Source organism: Urocitellus parryii, chromosome 12 (genome assembly GCF_045843805.1).
Source record: "Urocitellus parryii isolate mUroPar1 chromosome 12, mUroPar1.hap1, whole genome shotgun sequence".
Lineage (NCBI taxonomy): Eukaryota > Metazoa > Chordata > Mammalia > Rodentia > Sciuridae > Urocitellus > Urocitellus parryii.
This window is the reverse complement of record NC_135542.1, coordinates 84,274,536-84,293,821: the sequence shown is the minus strand read 5'-3', so window position 1 is coordinate 84,293,821 and position 19,286 is coordinate 84,274,536. Positions and strand designations below refer to the sequence as shown.

Here is a 19,286-nt window from a genome sequence, read left to right as displayed (position 1 = left end):
TGGGCAGTGCAAACCCAAGGTTGGTACCAGTTAGCCCCTCTTTTGTTTTACCTCCTTTCCTCTTTCCCTATTTGAGTTTTCGAGGGATAAAAAGAAAGTTGTACTATGTAAGTCTCCAAGATGTATTTTATTCTGTCCCCCAGCCCTTTTTGGAAGGAGCAGTGTGGGAAATTTGCAGAAACCCTTTGTGGGAAGGGGGTTGGGACATTGGGAGAAGTAGCAGTAATTCTAGGTTTCCATGGGCACTTAGTGCTGTCAGCAATGCTTAAAGATGGAGCATCAAATAAGCTGGTGAGAAGAACCTGAGGGCAGAGGTAACCTGACCATAGCCCCATAAAGGAGAGGCGTTCATGTGCAGAAACAAACTAAGTATGGACAATTTTGCTGCTGGGGGCTAGGACTGGGGAAGGTAATGCAATAAAGATGGGTGCACAGAGCACTTTTGTTCTCAGCAGGCAGCAGGAGTGAAACCAGGTAAGGAAGACACCAAAATGGGCTTTCGTTGCTACAGGAAAACTCACACCCTCCTTTCAGGCTGTGTTAGTGACCCCTATTTCAGCACCACAGGCAGCCTTCCTCCAGTACTATTTCAGCAGCTCTAATCCCTAATCAGCACCAGGGCTGCAGGGCAGACTTTCTTCTTGGGCTCCTCTACTTACCGGGTTAAACCCCTTCACATGGGCGCTCCTTTGCTTACTGGCTTACTGTCAGGGATAAGGGTGCAGCCAGCCAGCATGTCCACAGAGGCCAGGATAGAGTCATAAAGGCGATCTGCATGGCTCTCCAGCTCACCAGACTGCTTCGCGATCCTCCCAAGGACATCCTTTAAAACTAACAATGAAGTTATACAAAGATACAGCATTCTGCTGTAGCAGTAGTTTCAGAATGCCCACCCATTTTATTTTTTAAAACAGTGATGTTCCCAGGACTTCTGTGGCACTGTTAATTTTTAATGAGGGTCTGTTAATGTTTGTTGTGTTGTTTTGTCGTTGCAGTATTGGATAATTAACTGAGGGGCACTCTACCTCTGAGTACTTCCTCAACCCTTTTTATTATTTTGAGACAGGGTCTTGCTAAGTTGCCTAGTCTGACCTGGAATTTGGAATCCTCCTGCCTCAGCCTCCCGTGTAGCTGAGATTACAGGTGTGTACCACAACACCTGGCTACATTATTAGCTCTCAGTTAAAGCTAGTAGTTCGCCAGCTGTACTCTGGAATTACATAATTGACAATAGGGCACACAGACATGGCTTTCTGTTAGATAGTATAATTTAACTTCAGAGATGAGATCGGGCACATATATAAAAACATGCCAAGATAAAAATGCTGATGCTACCAGCTCCTATCAACTTCTGTTGGCTTGAGGACATTTCATATATGAGTGATTTGGTAATGTATTAGGGGATGCTTATGAGTCCTTCTGTGGGTCCTAAGTGAACAGACTTAAAAAGAAAATGATCTGAGAGCAGGCTAGGACAAAATCATTAGGCTGGGCTTCATTCCTACAGCGGTGCTATGATGGGCTTTATATATAGCCAGAGTATTTCACGCACAGCAGACTTTTTCCTTCAAAAGATAAAAAAAAAATTTAAGCACAAAGGCTGCCTTAGCTTCCGGTGCCTTTATCAGCTGTGTTAACATGCTTTCTGGTTTCCTGCCACAGCTACAACATCTGCCAGCAGAGGAAGGGAAAGGGGAAGCTGCATGCCTTCAGACATTGCTGACTGGATGGGCAGAAGGAGGAATATAGGTTGGCTATGTTGAGATCAGCCCCTGGGGAAGCCGCAGAGTGCCATGTCATCAGGGCAGTGAGCTGTTCTGACAACTCTAGAGAGCTGGCGTGGCGGAGATGTGCAGTAAAGCTTGGTCATAAAGGTGGCTGAGCTGGGTGTTTCCCCTCCACCTTTAGACTTTGCTCAGCCTTCCTGTGTGTTGTCAGTGGAATTCAGGGGAACTTTTTGATTATACTTTAATCTTTGACTGTAGGGGCCAAGGAAAAGAGAAGCTAGAAAGGGAAATGAAGTACAGAATAATTTCCCAGTAGGATTTTTTTTTTTTTTTTTGGCAGTATTGGGGATAGAATCCCGGGGTACTCTACTACTGAGCTGCATCCCCACCCTTTTATTTTGTATTTTGAGATAGAGTCATGCTGGTCTTGAACTTGTGATCCTCCTTCCTCAGCCTCCTGGGACACTGGGATCACAAGGCATGTGCCAACACACCCACCTCTAACTTTTGTGTTTTAACTAAATACAAACAGGGGCCTTGTACAGCTTAACATTAACAGGTTCTAGTCATTTGACCAGTTATAAGGGTTGAGATGCAAGACAGAACTGTCAATCTGTACAAGTAACTGGGTAAAAATGTGGAGGCCTTTGGCAGGAGGCTGAGATGGGCAACTCTTTAAGGGAAAATCCCTTGGGCTATACTTGGAGTCAAGTAAGAAAGCGGGCTGTGAGGCTGGGCGGGAGTGGGCATGTGCTGGCCTCTGCTCACTCTGATAAGGTGCTCCTGGAAGAAGAAAAGTGTGAAGTGTCAAGAGGAACTTGTGATTTTCACAAAACAGCCAAGAGTTCTGATTATTCCAGGCAGAGGACAGGGAGGGGCATTGTACCAATCTGAAAGAGCCTGGATACATATCCATGAACCATAGATTCTAACTGAAAGCCTCCTCTTCTGGCCAGTACTACCCCAGGATCCCTTCTGAGAGCAGCGTCAAGTGGGGTGTTCTTATTACAGGCTAGCTACTGAAAACTACTGGAAAACTTTTTAAAGTGAAGGTCAGTCACTTTACAGAGGCCTACTTTCACATGTGGCCTCTGAAAAGAGGCTCCTGCATTTGAGCTTTCCCTGCTCAGGCCTCACACCTCCAGACACTGACAGCAGTATAGAGTCAGCACATGGGGCTGCCTGAGGCAAATTCACAATTCTGTAAGGTAATAATAGCATCTATCTCACAGAGCTGTGATTAAATGGGGGGAAAAAAAGATGCCAACTGTTTCAGCCCATGCTAAGTGTTCAGTAAAATGCTGGTGTAGTTACAGCAGCAAAGGAGCTTGGCATGCCGAGTTTGTGCCCCAATATAAAACCTAAAGATCCTAGTCTAAGGGAACCAGGGAAGAGCCAAAGGCTTTAAAGGGGCAGAGAATTGCAAAGGGTTCGCATAACTCACAAGAGATAATCATTTTCCTACTGTAAACCCTTTAGGGGTCACTGTCCATCAGAACCCCTCTGCTGATTCACAGGTACTTCCCAGGGTACCACTGAGTATCTGCAAGTGCTGCCAGTTGTCACACTGTGGGAGTAGAAGGGCTTACTGGTATTTAGTGGGGTCAGGGATGCTGTGAAACATCCTGCAATTGCATAGGGAAAACCCTCTATAACATAGAGCAACTGTGCTGGGGTTGAGAGCCTAGGTCTATACTACCTCCCTAGTCTACACCCACTACTCTGTTAAAAGTGCCTTAAAAAAAAAAGTGCCTTCTCAAGCTCCTGAGGTCTTGCTCGGCTTTGCGTACTCTTGGATTCCAGTATAAATCTCATCTCACTCCAAAGCTCAAGCAAAAAATAGATGAGATCTTAAAGCAATTGTTTGTACATAGTCTTACAGGAAATTAGGGACTACTTTGGGGAGTTCCCTCAGTTCAAGATTTTAACCTCCATATCACACCTCTTCCCCTATAAGGACAAAGATGTGTGTAAAACTGTAGGCACCTGGTACACTCAGACCTTCTCTTCTTTTTTGGCACTGGGGATTGAACCCAGGGGTGCTTTACCACTGAACTACATCCTCATCCCTTTTTGAGACAGGGTCTTGTAAGTTGCTGAGGCTGGCTCTGGACTTGTGATCCTCCTGAATCGCAGGAGTGTACCATCACTCCCAGCTAGGAGTCCTCTTTAGTCTCTGATTCTCACAACACCAGTTGGGAACTCATCCTGCAAAATGGGTTTGAGCTTGGTTTGCATGCCACTGCAACCCCATTCCCTTTCATCAGTTTAATTCTTCATTCAGTCTAATCCATGAGAATAGATTATTCTCAAGTCCTTTTGGTCAAGGATTTCTGGAACAATTCCTTCCCTAAAGTAGAAAATAAGGCAGAAAAACTAGAGTTCAACCTAAGCTGAGTAAAGTGAGGAACCCCTGAATGTTACCCACTGAATACTCCAGCCACAATTACGGATTGTTAGAATACAATCACGATTCCCACCCAGAACACTACCAAGAAACTATATAAGCAAATGAGCGCCATTCTTGCAAGCTTAAGCTGGATTTCTGACAGATTTACTTTTAATGACAACTGCCTCAACCTGGGTTTGCAGGGCAATGATGACAAAAAGACCTGGCAGAAGTCCCCATGTGATTCTTAAGGCAGGTGGGGGTGGTTCCTGCAACATTGTATTCTCACCAGGCCTGCTGCTGAGAGGGATTAAGCTCTAGCTAAATTAAAAGCTCAAGCACATAAACTGGGCACAGATGTACATGCCTACAGTCCCAGCTATTCTGGATGCTGAGGCAGGTGGATTTCAAATTTGAAGCCAGCCTGGCCAACTTTGAGCCCTGCCAAATTAAAATGAAATGACTGAGGATATAGATCAGTGGTAGAATGTTTGCCTAGCATGTGTGAGACCCTGGGTTCAATCCTTAAGACTGCAAACAAAATAGAAAAAAAAAAAATCATTAAAACAAAACAAAACAAAAAAACCCCTCAAGCACAAAAACATACTCATAGACCCAATGGAACAGAATTGGGATCTCAAGAAATCTACACATAGATCTACAGTCAATTTTTGACAAAGGCAGCAAGAATACTATGAAACTACTAACACTATGAGACTGCTAGAATAAAACATGAGGAAAGGCTTCAGGACATTGGTCTGGGCAAACAATTTTTGGATATGACCCCAAAAGCCTAGGCAATAAAAGCAAAACTGACAAACAGGATTACATTGACTGAAAATTTTCTGCACAGTGAAGGAAAAAACAGAATGAAGAGACCTACAGAATGGAGAAGGTATTTGTAAACTAGTCATCTGACAAGGGATTAACTCTCAAGTATAAAAGGAATTCAAATAATAACAACAGACTGAGTGTTGACATTTTAAAAAAGATACACAAATGGCAAGAAATATATAAAAAAAATGCTCAGTATTATTAATCATGAGGGAGATACAAATCATAACCACCATAAAATAAAATTTCACTGTAGTTAAATGACCACTATCAAAAAGACAAAAAAATTAAATGTGAATATTTGGAAAAGGGGGAACACTCAGATAATGCTGGGTAGGAAATGTAAATCAGCAGAGCCACTATGGAAAATAGTATGGAAGTTCTCAAAAAACTAGAAACAGAACTGCTATGTAATTCAACAGCCCTACTACTGTGTATACACATCTAAAGGAAAGGAAATCAGCAGGTCAGAGACACCTGCACTCACATGTTCACATTCAACACATTCATAATACCCAAGATATGGAATCAACCTAGGTGTCCACTGGTGGATGAATGGGTAAGGAAAGTACATTTACAGAGTGGAATATTGAAAGCATAAAAAAGAACAAAAGTATGTCATTTCATATTCATGGATAGAATATTAAGTGAAATAAGTCAGATGCAGACAAATTCTGGGGGCTGGGGTTGTGGCTCAGTTTTAGAGGGCTTTCCCAGAGTTTATGACACCCTGGATTGGATCCTCAGCTCCACAAACACAAAGAAAACAAAAACAACCAAACAACAAAAACCTGATTCTGCATGTTCTCATTATGTAGAAGTTAAAAGGCAGATCTTACAGAAAGGGAGGTATCTCTAATCATAGAATGATTAATGGTTCTGGAGTGCGGCTGGATAGGAGAAATAATTTCTCAGGTTTTGCAGTGCCAAGAATTAAACCTAGAGCTTCACTGTGCCACTAGGCTATATATCCCCAGCCCCACTTCAGAAGTGTTCTACAGGACAGAAAGATAACAATGGTTGACAATAATTAACTGTTTATTTCAAAATAGCTTGTACAGAGGATTTTAAATGTTCCCAACACTAAGAAATGATAAATGAGATAACCAATATACCAATCCTGATCTGGTCATTCCACATTGTACACATGTACTGAAATGTCACACTGTATCCGATAAATAGGTACAACTGTGTGTCAATCAAAAATTAAAAAAAAAATAGGTTAAACAATAATCTCTCAAGCATCTCACCTGGTGTGTTCTCTAATAGGCACTGAAGAAGAATCTCCCCCTTCTGTAAGACACTGTCTGTCAGGAACTGATGTTCATCTATATCATTCTTAAATTGCTTAAGACATATAGGGAAAGAAAAGGGAAAACAAAACTTCATTACTATTGTTTTATAGAACTTAAATGAACACCATGCAAAGTGGCTTGAGTCCTCTAACATGGAAGATACCACTTGGTCTGCAGAATTCCTCAAGTAAAGAGTGTACTAGTTTAAGTTCATCTTCCTTGAGCCTAATTTTTTTTTTTCCTTCTGTTTAGTTTGACAAGAGTTTTCCCTGACTGAGGCTGGCTCATGAACAGATTTATTGTTGTGCCCTATTTTATGGGGTTCTCATAAACTCACAACAGTATGGGTTTCCCAAAATAAACTCTTTTCTACTGGACCTGATAAGTAAGAATAAGCAATGTGGCTAGTGACCTCTGGCAGCTTCGGCCTCCACCTTAGGGTTACTGCCTCGACCAGGGAAGTGGCAAGTTTCCCAAGAGGCCCATCTGTTTTGCCCTCATAGCTACCAAACTTTGTAGTCAATTGTTTTATTAATCTTTTTTTAGTTGCTAAGAAACATTAGGTCAAAACTATGGCCACATTTAATCCATGGGGCATAATTCAGTGCTTAGTTGTTTTTCTTTTTTTTTTCCCTTAGGTACTACAGATTAAGTCCAGGAGCTCTTAACCACTGAGCCACATCCCCAGCCCTTTTTATTTTTTAAGACAGAGTCTCACTAGGTTGTTGGGGCTGTCCTGAACTTGTGATTCTCTGCCTCAGCCTCCGAAATTGCTGGGATTACAAGCATGAGCCTCCATGCTCAGCTTGGTGCTTAACTTTTTTTTTTTAATATTTCTTTTTTAGTTATAGTTGGACACAATATCTTTATTTATTTTTATGTGGTGCTGAGGATTGAACCCAGAGCCTCACACGTGCTAGGCGAGCGCTCTACAGCTGAGCCACAATCCCAGCCCCTGGTGCTTAACTTTTTGAGCCATAATTTCACTCTTGGATTTACCTTTTTCCTGGTTTCAGTCTTCCTCTACCCTGATATCTACACTTATTTTATTCCTTGGTACTCTTATGTAGTTGAGATGCTGCCTTAACCCCACTGAGTTAAGATAGGCAGAGTATGGAAAAGGCTTCAGTTAAAATATGTGAACACAGAACTGGGTGTGATGGCTAGTGTTTGCAATTCCAGTGATTTAGGAGGTTGAGGCAGGAGGATTGCAAGTTTGAGGTCAGCCTGGGCAACTTGGCAAGACCGTGTCTCAAAAAAAATAAAAGGGCTGGGCCACTTCATACAAACCCAAATGTCAACAAAAATTGTTTCTGTGACATACTGAAGAAATGTGACCTGCAAGCCCAGAAACACATACAGGGTCTGGGATCCCAGACTCTTTTAATGAACTTGGCAAGTGTTCAGATTTATTCTCTTAACATGGAGAATCTGTGAAGTACTAGGGGAAATATTCTTGGCTTTACTCAAGAACATACTAATGACTGTGTATACCACTGTCCTCTTTCTGCCTCAAGAACTCAATGGGCTTATTTGTCAAATCACACAAAATTCTATGGTAATTATAATTGTAAAAATAAAATAAAAGGGATGGGGACGTAGCTCAGTGAGAAAGCATCCCTGGATTCAATCCCCAACGGGGCGCTCCCCCTCAAAAAAGCCATACCCACAGCTAACACCTTAAAAGTAAGTAAATTAAATATGTGAGCATGCACACTTGCTTATAATAGTTGGAATTTTTTTTTTTTAATACTGGGATTTAAGCAGGGGTGTTTTATCACCTAACTACATCCCCAGCCCTTTTTATTTTTTGTTTTGAGGCAGAGTCTTGCTAAGTTGCCCAGGCTGGCCTCAAACTTATGATCCTCCTGCCTTAGCATTACATTTGGATTATAGGCATGTGCCACCATGTTGGTTTGGCCTCCAACTTTTCTAGGCCTCAGCCTCAGAGTAGCTAAAATTATAGGTGAGCACCATCTTGCCCCTTTTATACTAAGTCTTGATTTAAGCAGGAGCCAAGGTTAACTCATACATATACGTGAGCCATGCAGTATTCTGTGTGGGGAAGGGGTTCAGTGCAATCTCACTTTGTGACAGTTGTGTGACACAGGCTTAGGCCTCACTGACTTGCAGGAGTAACTCCTAGCTCAGATCTCAACTGAACTCACAAAGCAAGATAGTTGCTGGAAGTGAGGTGCAGAGAATGGCATGAGGGATAAAATGAAGGAAATGGGGTTAGCCTATATGTACCTGTTAATGACAGGCTACAAAGACCATTGAGGTCTAACAGGGCATTTCCTCTTCTCTACAGATATATGCAACGTGGGGTCATGGAGTCGGCTTACAGAGGACCCTGAGACTCAGCCTTCTTCCAGCTCTTTCTGGAACTCAGGCTACCTCTCTCCACAGTGCAGTAAATAACATTCCTGAGGGTGGAGCAGCTGGCCTGCCTGCCAGATTTTGGTTGGCTCAGAGATAGAAAACAAAGGTCCTCCCTTCAGCCTGGGTGTGGTTCCGGCCAGGCTCTGAGTCAGTGTGGTGCAGCCTGAGGAACTTGTAAATCACGCCCTCTTCTGTCGAAGTTAATGTCAGGTTTTAAGGTTGTACAGATTTAGAGAAGACCCCTTCTAGATTGTCATCAGACTCAGACCACAAATGCTGTCTCTGCCCCTCAGGAAGAAATTACAAAGGCTTGGCCAACCAGAGGTTAAATGTGTTAGCTGCTTAATAGAACATTCTGGGAGGCTTGCTTATTTAGTTATTTATTTTAACCAAAGTATTTCCACAAATTTTTTTTTGTTCTTGGAGTACTTCTTACTCTCTACCTTAAATGAATCTATTTCTCTGTCTTTAACCTCTCTTTCTAAAGAAAGCCCTCTATGATCCCTCTCCCTCTCTCAGTTAAAAAGGTAATAGGTTTGTCTAAATAAGATGGAGATTCTGGCCCCAGGAGGTAGAGGTTCCCTTTGATGTGATAAGAGGGTAACAGTGACTCAGATAAGAAAGGCCAGGTTGTTTAGAAGAGGGGGAAATCCTGAAATCCCTGACCTTTGTCCTACTGTATCCCTTTCCCCTCTCACAAAAGATTTTCATTCTCCAAGATGGTCTTTTTTTTTTTAATATTTATTTTTTAGTTTTAGGTGGACACAATATCTTTATTTTACATTTACGTGCTGGTGAGGATCGAACCCAGTGCCTCATGCATGCTGGACGAGCACAATACCACTGAGCCACAATCCCAGCCCCCCAAATGGTCTTTGAGACAGAAAGGACTTCTCTACCCTCATCTCCTTTATCCTACTCAAAACTGGTTTAGAATAAAACCTGCTTTTCCCTCACCAACCTTCCCCCTGAGTTTTAGTGGAGCCTGATTAGCAGTAAAGTCTTTTCTCCCTGGCTTCAGGATAAAAATTACATAATTTTAATATGCTTAATCTCATTCAATATGCTTACCCTAGGATCAAGTTAACTGGATCTCACAAAGAGGTATTTTTAAAAGAATGGAATCTTAATGAAAAGGAGGTAACCTCCCCCCAAAAAAGCCAAACCCAAGCCCAAAGACACACAGAAGCAAACTGATGTCAGATTTTTGTTTAAATCTGCTTCATCTGAATGCCCTGTTGACATTCTGAAGTCAGGAAAATTTCAGCTCAGATACTTAAAAAATAACAAAGCCCATCAGAACTTCTGAGATGGAATGTTCTGTATCTGTACTGTTTGGAGTGGTAGCCACTAGCACTGGGAATGCAGCTAATGCAAGTGAAAAATCTTAATTTCAACAGTCATCTGTGACTGGTGGCTCTGTAATAGTGCAGGCCAATAATTATAAACCCTGAGATATTTGGAAAATTATAATGCAGAACACCCTGAAGTATTTACAGTGTATATTTTCTTAATTCTATTTGGCCTGGGAATCAATTCATTTATTTTAAAAAGTTTTTTTTTTTTTCTTTTTTTTTTTTTGTACTGGGGATTGATCTCAGGGACATTTGACTACTGAGCCACATCCCCAGCCCTTTTTTGAATTTCATTTAGAGAATGTGAATTGCTTAGTCCCTCGCTGCTGCTAAGGCAGCAGATCCTCCTGCCTCAGCCTCCGGAGCTGCTGGGATTACAGTCCAGTTCATTTTACAAAGTTTTACACTTACAATTTGAAAAGCCCCTCTGATTAGTTTCAGCTATAATTGACCTACAACATATTAGGCATCAGTTATTTGAGATTTTATTTTGTGATTAAGTGCTTTTGCAATCACTCTTCGAAAGTAAAAGGCCAGAAGCCAGGACCACACATTACCCGGTAAAGCTGCAGAGAAGACTTGAGACCTGTAAGACTAGACCTGGGTGGAGACCCAAGGTTAATGACATCTGAGACATCATACAGCCAGCGGATCAGCTCTTCCAGCTGACAGCAAAACGTCTGCAGAGACAAATAAATGAACACATGGTATTAGTGACTGAACTCCTATTTGTAATCAAAAGGCTAAAAATATCAGGATGGCTCTGGGAATGGTGTGCACCTCTCAGAGCTTTCCTTCAGGCTCCTCTCTATCCTTCCCCTGCCTGTTCCCTTCCCATGACGCCAGACCTTCCTCTGCCAGAGCAATGAGAAGCCCCTCTTGATTCTATCTCCCTTTAGTCAGATGTGACACCAAATGAGAGACTAAGAAAACCCAGCCCCTGCAATGGGAGTGAACTGTAAAGGCAATGGATTGGACAGCCGAGAGGAGCAGTTCTGTCCTGGAAACCAATTCTTGGGATAGCACCATTACCATCAAACCGTTTCTAAGGGAACAAATCCTGACCAACGTGAACCCATTGCTGAAAACAACTTTTACCTCATGCTATCTCCATCTTTTACCACAAAAGATAACATGTCCAATAACCTTAGTCCTATCTGCTACCCAGGACAAAGAAAATAACACACGTGACTTCAGGCAGGTTAAAACCCCACATGTGCTAGGACATGTGGGTAGCATGGGCTCACAGGCCAAGGGCCACGCTGCAGGCAAGCATCCTTCTGCCACCTGGTGGGGAAGGAGGGCAGAGGGATGCCCAGAGAGTGGGGAAAGGCACGTTCCTGAACCTTTCCCGGGTGTCGGTAACTGCACAAAGTCCTGATGTGAATTATTTAATTTAATCCACACAATATACCAAAGAGGCAGGGCTCCACATTTCACAAAGAAGCAAACTCAAGCCAAAATCCCAGAGGCAGCAGTGCCATGATTTACAGTCCAGATCTGCCTGACCATTAGCAATCTATTCCACCCAGTATTGATCACATCTTCAGATTTTTTTTTTTTTGTGTGTGTGTGTGTGGTACTGGGGATTGAACCCAGGGCCTTGAGCATGCAAGGCAAGTACTCTACCAACTGAGCTCCATCTCCAGCCCCATATCTTCAGATTCTAACAGGCAGCCAATAAAAGGTTCAGTGGCCAAGAAGTCTAGGACATGGGACATCTAACACCTCTTACTTTGTGGAGTACACCACTGTGGTAGAGGAAGCGCTGAAAAGTCCTGCAGTTGAGAGAGCTGCTACCTTTGTAAAGCCCAGTGTTTCCTAAGGGCACCTGCACAGGAACCCTTTGTGCAGGATACCTGAGAGGAAAAGCAGCCAGGACTAGTGGTTTGGAATCAGGATCTGCAGGGTCCACCTGGGTCTGATTCCTGGCATTGGTCCCACACACTCTGCCTTCTTCTCCAAACAGCAAAATGATAATAGTACTTATGGGGTAAGATTTTTTTAAAAAATATTTTTTATGTATATTTTTTAGTTGTAGATGAACACACAGTATCATTATTTATTTTTATGTGGTTCTGAGGATAGAACTCAGTGCCTCCCCCATGCGAGGCAAGCGCTTTACCACTGAGCTATAGCCTCAGCCCAAGAATTTTTTCAAAAATAAAAAATAAAAAATAAAAAAATTTTTTTTTTTTTTTTAGTTGTGGTTAGACACAATACCTTTATTTAATTTATTTATTTTTATGTGGTAGTGAGGATTGAACCCAGTGCCTTGCACGTGCTAGGCGAGCGCTCTACCGCTGAGCCACAACCCCAGCCTTAGGAATTGTAAGAACTAAATAAGGTGCAGCACAGTGCTGGGAACGTGAAAAGTACCAGTCATTGTCAGCAAGTTTTACTGTGAAGTTTGTGGACTGGGGAAGACAAGAAACCCTCCGTCCCCGCCCTGCCCCAGGTCCTTACCTGCACACACTGCAACAGGGAGGCTTTCCCCTGCTCTTTTCTGGGATCCTGCCTTTCAGCATCTGGGTCCAAGAATGGCCACCTGTCCAACACAGCTGGCAAGGAGGGGTGTGTTTTCAGCAGTCTAGAGGAGACCCCAAGCACGTGGCTGCTCACCAGATTGCCTTCCCCTGCCGAGTCTCGGGCCTGGACAAAGTTGTGCAGGCAGCAGTGGTTCTGTCCCTTGGGGCATCCAGGTCCTTGGACAGTAGTCCCAGAAGGAAGCTGGCTCTGGCTGGAGTCCGATGGAAGGGAAGCTGGCCCATCAGTGTCTGATACTTCCAGGGAACTCTGCCCCTCAGCGACTCCAGGGGGCAGGGTCACCAAGGTGGGAATGGCATCTAGATAGGAAACCAAACTAGAAACCTGTGTCAGCCGAGTGGGCAGGGCAAGAAACTCATCGTCATTCTCCACCTCTTCTTCCGATTTCCATCTAGAATCCATGTAGGCAGGGTGCCGGACACTGTGGCAGGCCCTCTTCTCCCTTTCTGGTCTGGGTGAAGGACACCTTCTGTCCCTTGTCCTCAGCTGGGGAGAACCGCCCACCTCGAGGTGTTCACCCACAGGAAGCCGATTCTTCACGCCCCTCAAGGCTGTCTCTCTGCTCTCCCAAGAGGCATCTCTACTTCCTGGGACTTTAGGGGTGGATGCAAGTTGGCTCCAAGATGCCAGGCTCATGCTGCCCTGCTTCTGGGACACTTCAGAGGGACACTGCTTAAGGCTTGGCTCTCTAGGCCCAGAAAATGGCAAGGTAGGGGCCTGTGCTGGTGGGCAGTTGGGGGAGACATTAGTGGGTGATTTCAGAGTACTTGCTGGAGAGACAGAGAAGCTATCCAGGTCTACACCTGAGTCCTGCAGGACAGGGTCAGCTGGCACATGGCTATCAAGTTGCTTTGGGAGCTGAGGCCCAGGCCTCAGGGGGTAAGTATAGTCCAGCAGGTCTTCATACTCTTTATTTGGGTTCCAGAGCGGGGAGTGGCGATCAGGGGAAGGAGGCAAGGAATCCGGAAGCACACAGGCCCAGTACTCAGCTTGGAAGGAGAGGCGCCTCTGGCCCAAGCCAGTAGCATCACACCCAGAAGCTGCAGACTGTGATGACCACTGGAGCTGAGGCCCTGACCCCACCAGAGAAGGGGGATTCTGAGGGACAGCCAGCTCCAGGGAGGAGGGGATCTTGGTAAGGGAGCCATTCTGGGTTTCCACCTTCTCTTGCTGATTCTGGAGACTGCTGCCTGAGGAGGAGGCAGAGACACTGCAGCTGGACAGTTGAGGAGCAGCAGCCCCTGGGCTTACGACGGACTTCCACGGTGATGGGAAAGGGAAACGTGAGATTTGAGGCTGTTGGCTGAGCACCCAGGGGGAACCAACTGGGGAAGGGTCATCTTCAGTATCAGCCTCATGTCCTGAGCAAAGAGTTGTAGTTCTGGGCATGTCAACACTCTGAGGTAGCTCCTGGGAGGTAGAAGGCTTGGTCTCCTCCATCTGCAATAGTAAGGGACAAAGAGGCACTCGGGTAAAAATAATCAAACCCAATTTCTTTTCCCACGACAATGCAGGCAGGGAAAATCTCAAAATGTAAAAAAGTCTGTGGCCTAAGGCAAGAAGCAGAGTGATTCAGGCTGCCCCAGCAGTCCCCCACAGCAGAGATCCCTGTCCCCAGTCCTTTCAGAAGTTCTTCCTCTATGGATGGCCAGTTTGTGAGCAAGCAAAACCCAGCTCTGTCATGCTGCAGCTGGAGAGCACTGCCCATTCTTTGAGAAGCAAGTCCTGGGTGGGCTACCTTTGATCATTATGTGGCTGACAGGAGATCCAAACCCCACCAGGCTGCACCCTGCTCAGCTTGCTCCCCAGTGGTAGGTGAACTCTGACAACATAGTCCCTCACCTCAGCCTCTTCACTTTGAATTTTTAATCAGCTCAGTGAAACTCAGCCTCCATAGAGGCAGGACAGCACAATTGTTAAGGGATGGGCTTTGGAACCCAGACCTGAACCAGTCAACTCCTAAGCTCTGCCACCTTCCAGAACTAAGATTGAGCCTCACTTTGCTGGTGTGTAGAGTGGGGAGGGTAACAGCACTGCCCCTTCAAGAGGAAAGGGTCACTGAACTCTTGGAGCAAAGCACTTGGGAAGATCCCAGGTACTACCTCGATAAGCAAACTCACTCTAGTGACGCTGCCCACTTCTGTGCTGACTGACTTGCTACCTGCCCCACCACATTAGCTCAGCCCCTTGCTCCCAGTCACACTCAAGAGTCTCCCCACAGGATGGGGCCCATGGAGAAGCAAGCAGCAGCCAAGGTCACAATGACATCAAGAACATCAAAGCGGGCTGGGGATATAGCTCAGTTGGGTGAGTGCTTGCCTCCCATGTACAAGGCCCTGGGTTCAATTCCCAGCACCACAAAAAAGAAACAAACAAACAAAAGCCATTCCCGGGAAAGGTTTTGGCAAGCAGAATATAGAATGTCAGAACTGGAAGGGACAGATCATTAGGGTCACCTTCCAATTATAAAAAGGCCTTGAAAGATGCAGTGATTTGGCCACATTCTCAGAACCTAGTAGGATTCCCTCTCATTGGGTTCCTTGCAGTCAGATGCCCAAGAAATTCTCCTTAGCCATAGACAGTGCTGTCACCCACAGGGGTTCTGACAGGTCTCCTGGTCCCAAGGGAATTCAAGTCTCAGGGCCCTCAGAAGCCCAAAATGTCCCCAGGATCCTCTTGAATCCTTCAAATCACCAACTCAGAAGAAACACAATAGGGCTCCAGTTGTCAAAGGTCCCCTGGTCTAGCCCTCTGGGCAGCAGGCTCTTGGCCATACCCTCACCAGTCCTCAAGGTCAACAGTTATGCTCTTAAGGAACAAGAGACACCATGGACAGAGTGCCCTCTTGGCCTGGAGGCCTACCTCTCAAAGTAAGCCTGAGACAGAAATCCTCATTCCCAGGCTCCTCCAACCCTCCAACCTGCACCATGGCAGGGAAAGGATGTTAGTCGGTGAGGAAACGTCCACACCCCCAAAGGACTGCACTGTGTCAACCCACAGTCCTGTTTGCCTTCCTACCTACCTGGCTTTCCACAGAGTGCAAGAGGTCTCCAGTTCCCACGCTGGCAGGAGGAAGCAGGTCACTGGGGGCAGGCCTAGACCTAACAGCTGCTCTGCTGGCAGCGTTGGCCTGTGGCAGGTAAGCTCTGCAGGTGCCGGCAGGGGTAGGTAGCCCCTCCGCCCCCCACACAGGAGAGGCCGGCCCTCCTTCAGCCTCTAGGCATTGGGGCTGCTCCTGGTTCATGGGCCCCGGCACATCCACCTTTTGCTCCCCGCGGCTCCATCTCCCACAGGACTGGGCCTTTGCATCTGCAGATACTTCCAGCTCTGCCTTTTCTTCACCCAGGGCCATCAAGCTGTCCCTAGGTCAGGGCTCCCCTGAAGCCTTCTACTCCCTACAGAACAGGAGAGAAAAACAAGATTTTTTTTTTTCATCTGTGTTCAAGAAACCTTGTGTTTTGTTGTTGTTCTTTTATTTGGTTTTTTAAAAATATTTTTTAGTTGTAAACGGATCTTTTGTTTTATGTATATGCAGTGCTGAGGATCAAACCCAGGGCCTCATACATGCCAGGCAAGTGCCGAACCACTGAGCCACAACTCCAGCCCCAGTTTCTTTCTTTTTTTTTTAATTTAATTTTTTTTTTTAACTTTAAATTTTAGTTGTAGTTGGACACAATACCTTTATTTATTTATTTTTATGTGGTGATGAAGATCAAATCCAGGGCCTCGCACATGCTAGGTGAGTATTCTACTGCTGAGCTACAACCCCAGCCCTGGAAACCTTGGTTTTTAATGTTTAAGACAAACATTTTGGCCAAAGGGAAAAAGAAACAGCGACTATGTCCACAGGGAGTGCTAAGGTCCAGGTTTTCCCCGGCTTCAGAACTTTCAGAGGGAACACAGAAGCACATTTTGTCCTCTGTTTTTATGGCAGCTGATTCTGCCCCCAGCAGAAGGAACCCAGGAAGGTCAGTACAGGTGTTAAGGTGCAAAAGGCTTGGTGGGCCTGCAGCACAAAGCACCGGCCTAGTGGAGGAGCAAGGCGGTGGCAGAGAAGGAACTCTATGGTGGTGAGCTAGCTAGGACCCTTCTGTCCTAAAGTGTCACACTCCTGTGAGGCTGAGTTAGGGACAACTTATATAGGAGATGGATGATGGTAGGCCTTCTGACAGGTGGAGGTTTGTGGCCAAAAGACACAATCCTGATCCTAATCACCCAATCCTGATCCTAATCACTAGGTGTTTCTTCAGTTCTGCAACTTGAAGAACAAAGAGCAAAGGTTTTTATTTCCTTAGGCTGTTTTTGTCACTGCTTGGTTTGCCCCCATGCAGTTCCTGACATCTTACACAATGGACAGGATAGAGGGGGCAGCTGCCCCAGGCCCTCTTGTTGAGCACCAAACTCACAGCAAAGAAAGAAAACACACTTCACCTGATGACTGTGGAAGACTAGGGTCAGGTGAGGTTCAATAGGGAGACTGGGGGAGATACTGCCTCAGCGCTCAGCTTCTCAAGTCCGAGTCAGAGTCAAGGTTAGGGTCCTGCCTATGTCACCTTTTCATACAGTCCCTCTGACCCAACCCCACTGAACCAGAGGCCCAGCTGGGCCCTCTTTGGGCACAGCCTACAGTGGTTCTGTGTCACAACAGCCTGTCTGTCTGTTGGCAGGTGATTGGGCCTATCTCTATCCCTTCTACCCTGGAGAATAGCAAGTCAGGGCATGCCCTGCCTCCCACTGGGCCCAAGAAAGGATACTTCTTATGGGACTTGGCTCTGCCTGGCAGAGGAGGCAGGGCCCTCTCAGCACACAGAACCTTATGCCCAGGGTATGGATGAGGCTGGGCCTCTCATTCTAAGGATGGTCAGAGACCTAAAGGAGAAATCAGTAACCTTTTCAGGCTAACCTGGCTTTTTAAAAAATTATTTTTATTTTTATTTTTTTAGTTGTCAATGGATCTAACCTGGTCTTTTTTGTCATTGTTACTAGGGATTAAATTCAGCACTTTACCACTGAGCTATATCCCCAGACCTTTTTAATTTTAGATTAGGTCTGGCTAAGATACTAAAGGTCTTGCTAAGTTGCTGAGACTGGCCTCAAACTTGTCCTCCTGCCTCAGCCTCCCAAATCACTGGGATTACAGGTGTGTACTCACTGTGCCTGGCACTAGCCTGGGCTTATGCTGATGTTGATGGCTGAGGGAAGCTGTGGAAACCAGGTGGGTAATGGTGGGACCGGAGTTAGTCCATGTGAGGAGAGCCAGGTAGGCAGAAGAACACAAGGTGGGCACTCAGAGAAGAGGAAAAGAATTTGAGATGAACCTGCAAATAGGAAGAGATCTAGGACAAGCCTGGGCCTGAGCTGGTCAGCTGGGGCTGCTGCTAGGGCAGGATGGTGCTGGGCTGAAGAGCTGACAGAAGAGCAGCTCTGGGAGGGCTTGGGAGGAGGTAAGGCAACTATGAATGCCCAGGATGTCGGCAGCCACCTGCAGTGACTCAGGCCAACCTCAAAGCTCAAATGTGGACAGAAATAGCCTTGTTTCCTCAGAGACTGGAGGCAAAGCATGAAAGAGCAGGCGCTGCTGGCAGCAGGGGAGGCTGCCAAAGGGGAGGAGGCCGCAGCTGCATGCTCCTCACACTTGGCTCACATGTCAGGAAACACAACCAGGGAGAGAACCACATACACCTGAGACCACTCGATCCCAGAATACTAGAGTCCTCACTGTGTCCTTCTTAGGCACATGAGGCTCCACCCTGCTTTAGGGGTGACCCTTCAGAAGAGCATGCACTTTACCAGCATGCACATTTCATTCTCTCAAGCACCAGACAGGGCAGGAGTTAGAAAAACAAGTTTTGGACAGGTAATATATGGCTCAAATACAAAATGCACGACAGATGTGAAAGTCTCCCTCTGTCCATGTCCCCTGTTCCTCCAATAAATGAGCCAGTGCATGCAGAACATTTCAAACAGTGGCTGGCACAGCACATGTACTAAGCATCAACTATTAACAATAGTGTCATGGGGGCACTGACAGAATCAGTGTTAACAGGTCACCTTACAAGGAAGGAACAAAGGAGTTACACAGGAGAAACAGCAGTCAACCTTTCATATAAATCAAAAACGTTTACCACCAGATACTCCCACAAACACAGGTAAGCAGCCTTAGTAGTTTTTGTGGATGACTCCTGCATCCCAATGTGTACACAAACATGATTATCTATTTTAGCTGCTATTTTAAAACAAACTACCTTGGAAACTGTTCCTTACCAACGCACAGGTTTCCTTTTTCTTTTTCATCACCAGTCGCTTATATTAATGGATAGTTGGGTTATTTCCAATCTTTGCTTCTACAAATAATACTCTGAGAACAGCACATCATCTGCACGCACGCCGGCATCCTGAGGTGCAGAGGACCCGCACACGTTGCCAGGAGCCTCTGGGTGCTGTCAATCCAGACTCCCACCGGCATGTGCCAGTGCGGCATCCCACTGCAGGAAGGGCCCCTTCTCACTTCAGATGGGGAAACCACAGCTCAGGAGTCAAGTCCAAGGGTTGTCTGACTCTAGAACCCAAGCTCTTTATGGATCAAGCAGGGAACCAGCGACAGAAGAAAAGCACAGAGTAGAAGGAGAAGACTGGTGGAGAAGATGGATGGAAGGACAGAGTGACCAAGTCCTGCTGAGAGGGATTTTCATGAAGCCACATCCTCACCTTGTGGCTCTTTAAGAAACTGCATATGAAGACATTTGCGGGTAAGTTG

The 19,286-nt window shown here is 45.6% G+C and overlaps 1 protein-coding gene across 4 annotated transcripts in view; it reads right to left on the bottom strand.

Annotated features, from left to right (window-relative positions):
* The window catches only part of Cep68 (centrosomal protein 68), a 28,776-nt gene that overhangs the window by 2,697 nt on the left and 6,793 nt on the right, over window positions 1–19,286 (bottom strand). For all 4 annotated transcript variants that reach the window (XM_026387155.2, XM_026387154.2, XM_026387157.2 and 1 more), the window contains 5 exons: window positions 15,552–15,924; window positions 12,449–13,969; window positions 10,540–10,662; window positions 6,201–6,297; window positions 660–831 (listed from right to left, as the gene is read on the bottom strand). In XM_026387155.2, the coding sequence (XP_026242940.2) occupies window positions 674–831; window positions 6,201–6,297; window positions 10,540–10,662; window positions 12,449–13,969; window positions 15,552–15,881 (2,229 nt within the window). In that variant the 5' untranslated portion in view covers window positions 15,882–15,924 and the 3' untranslated portion in view covers window positions 660–673. The remainder of the gene's footprint in view (window positions 1–659; window positions 832–6,200; window positions 6,298–10,539; window positions 10,663–12,448; window positions 13,970–15,551; window positions 15,925–19,286) is intronic.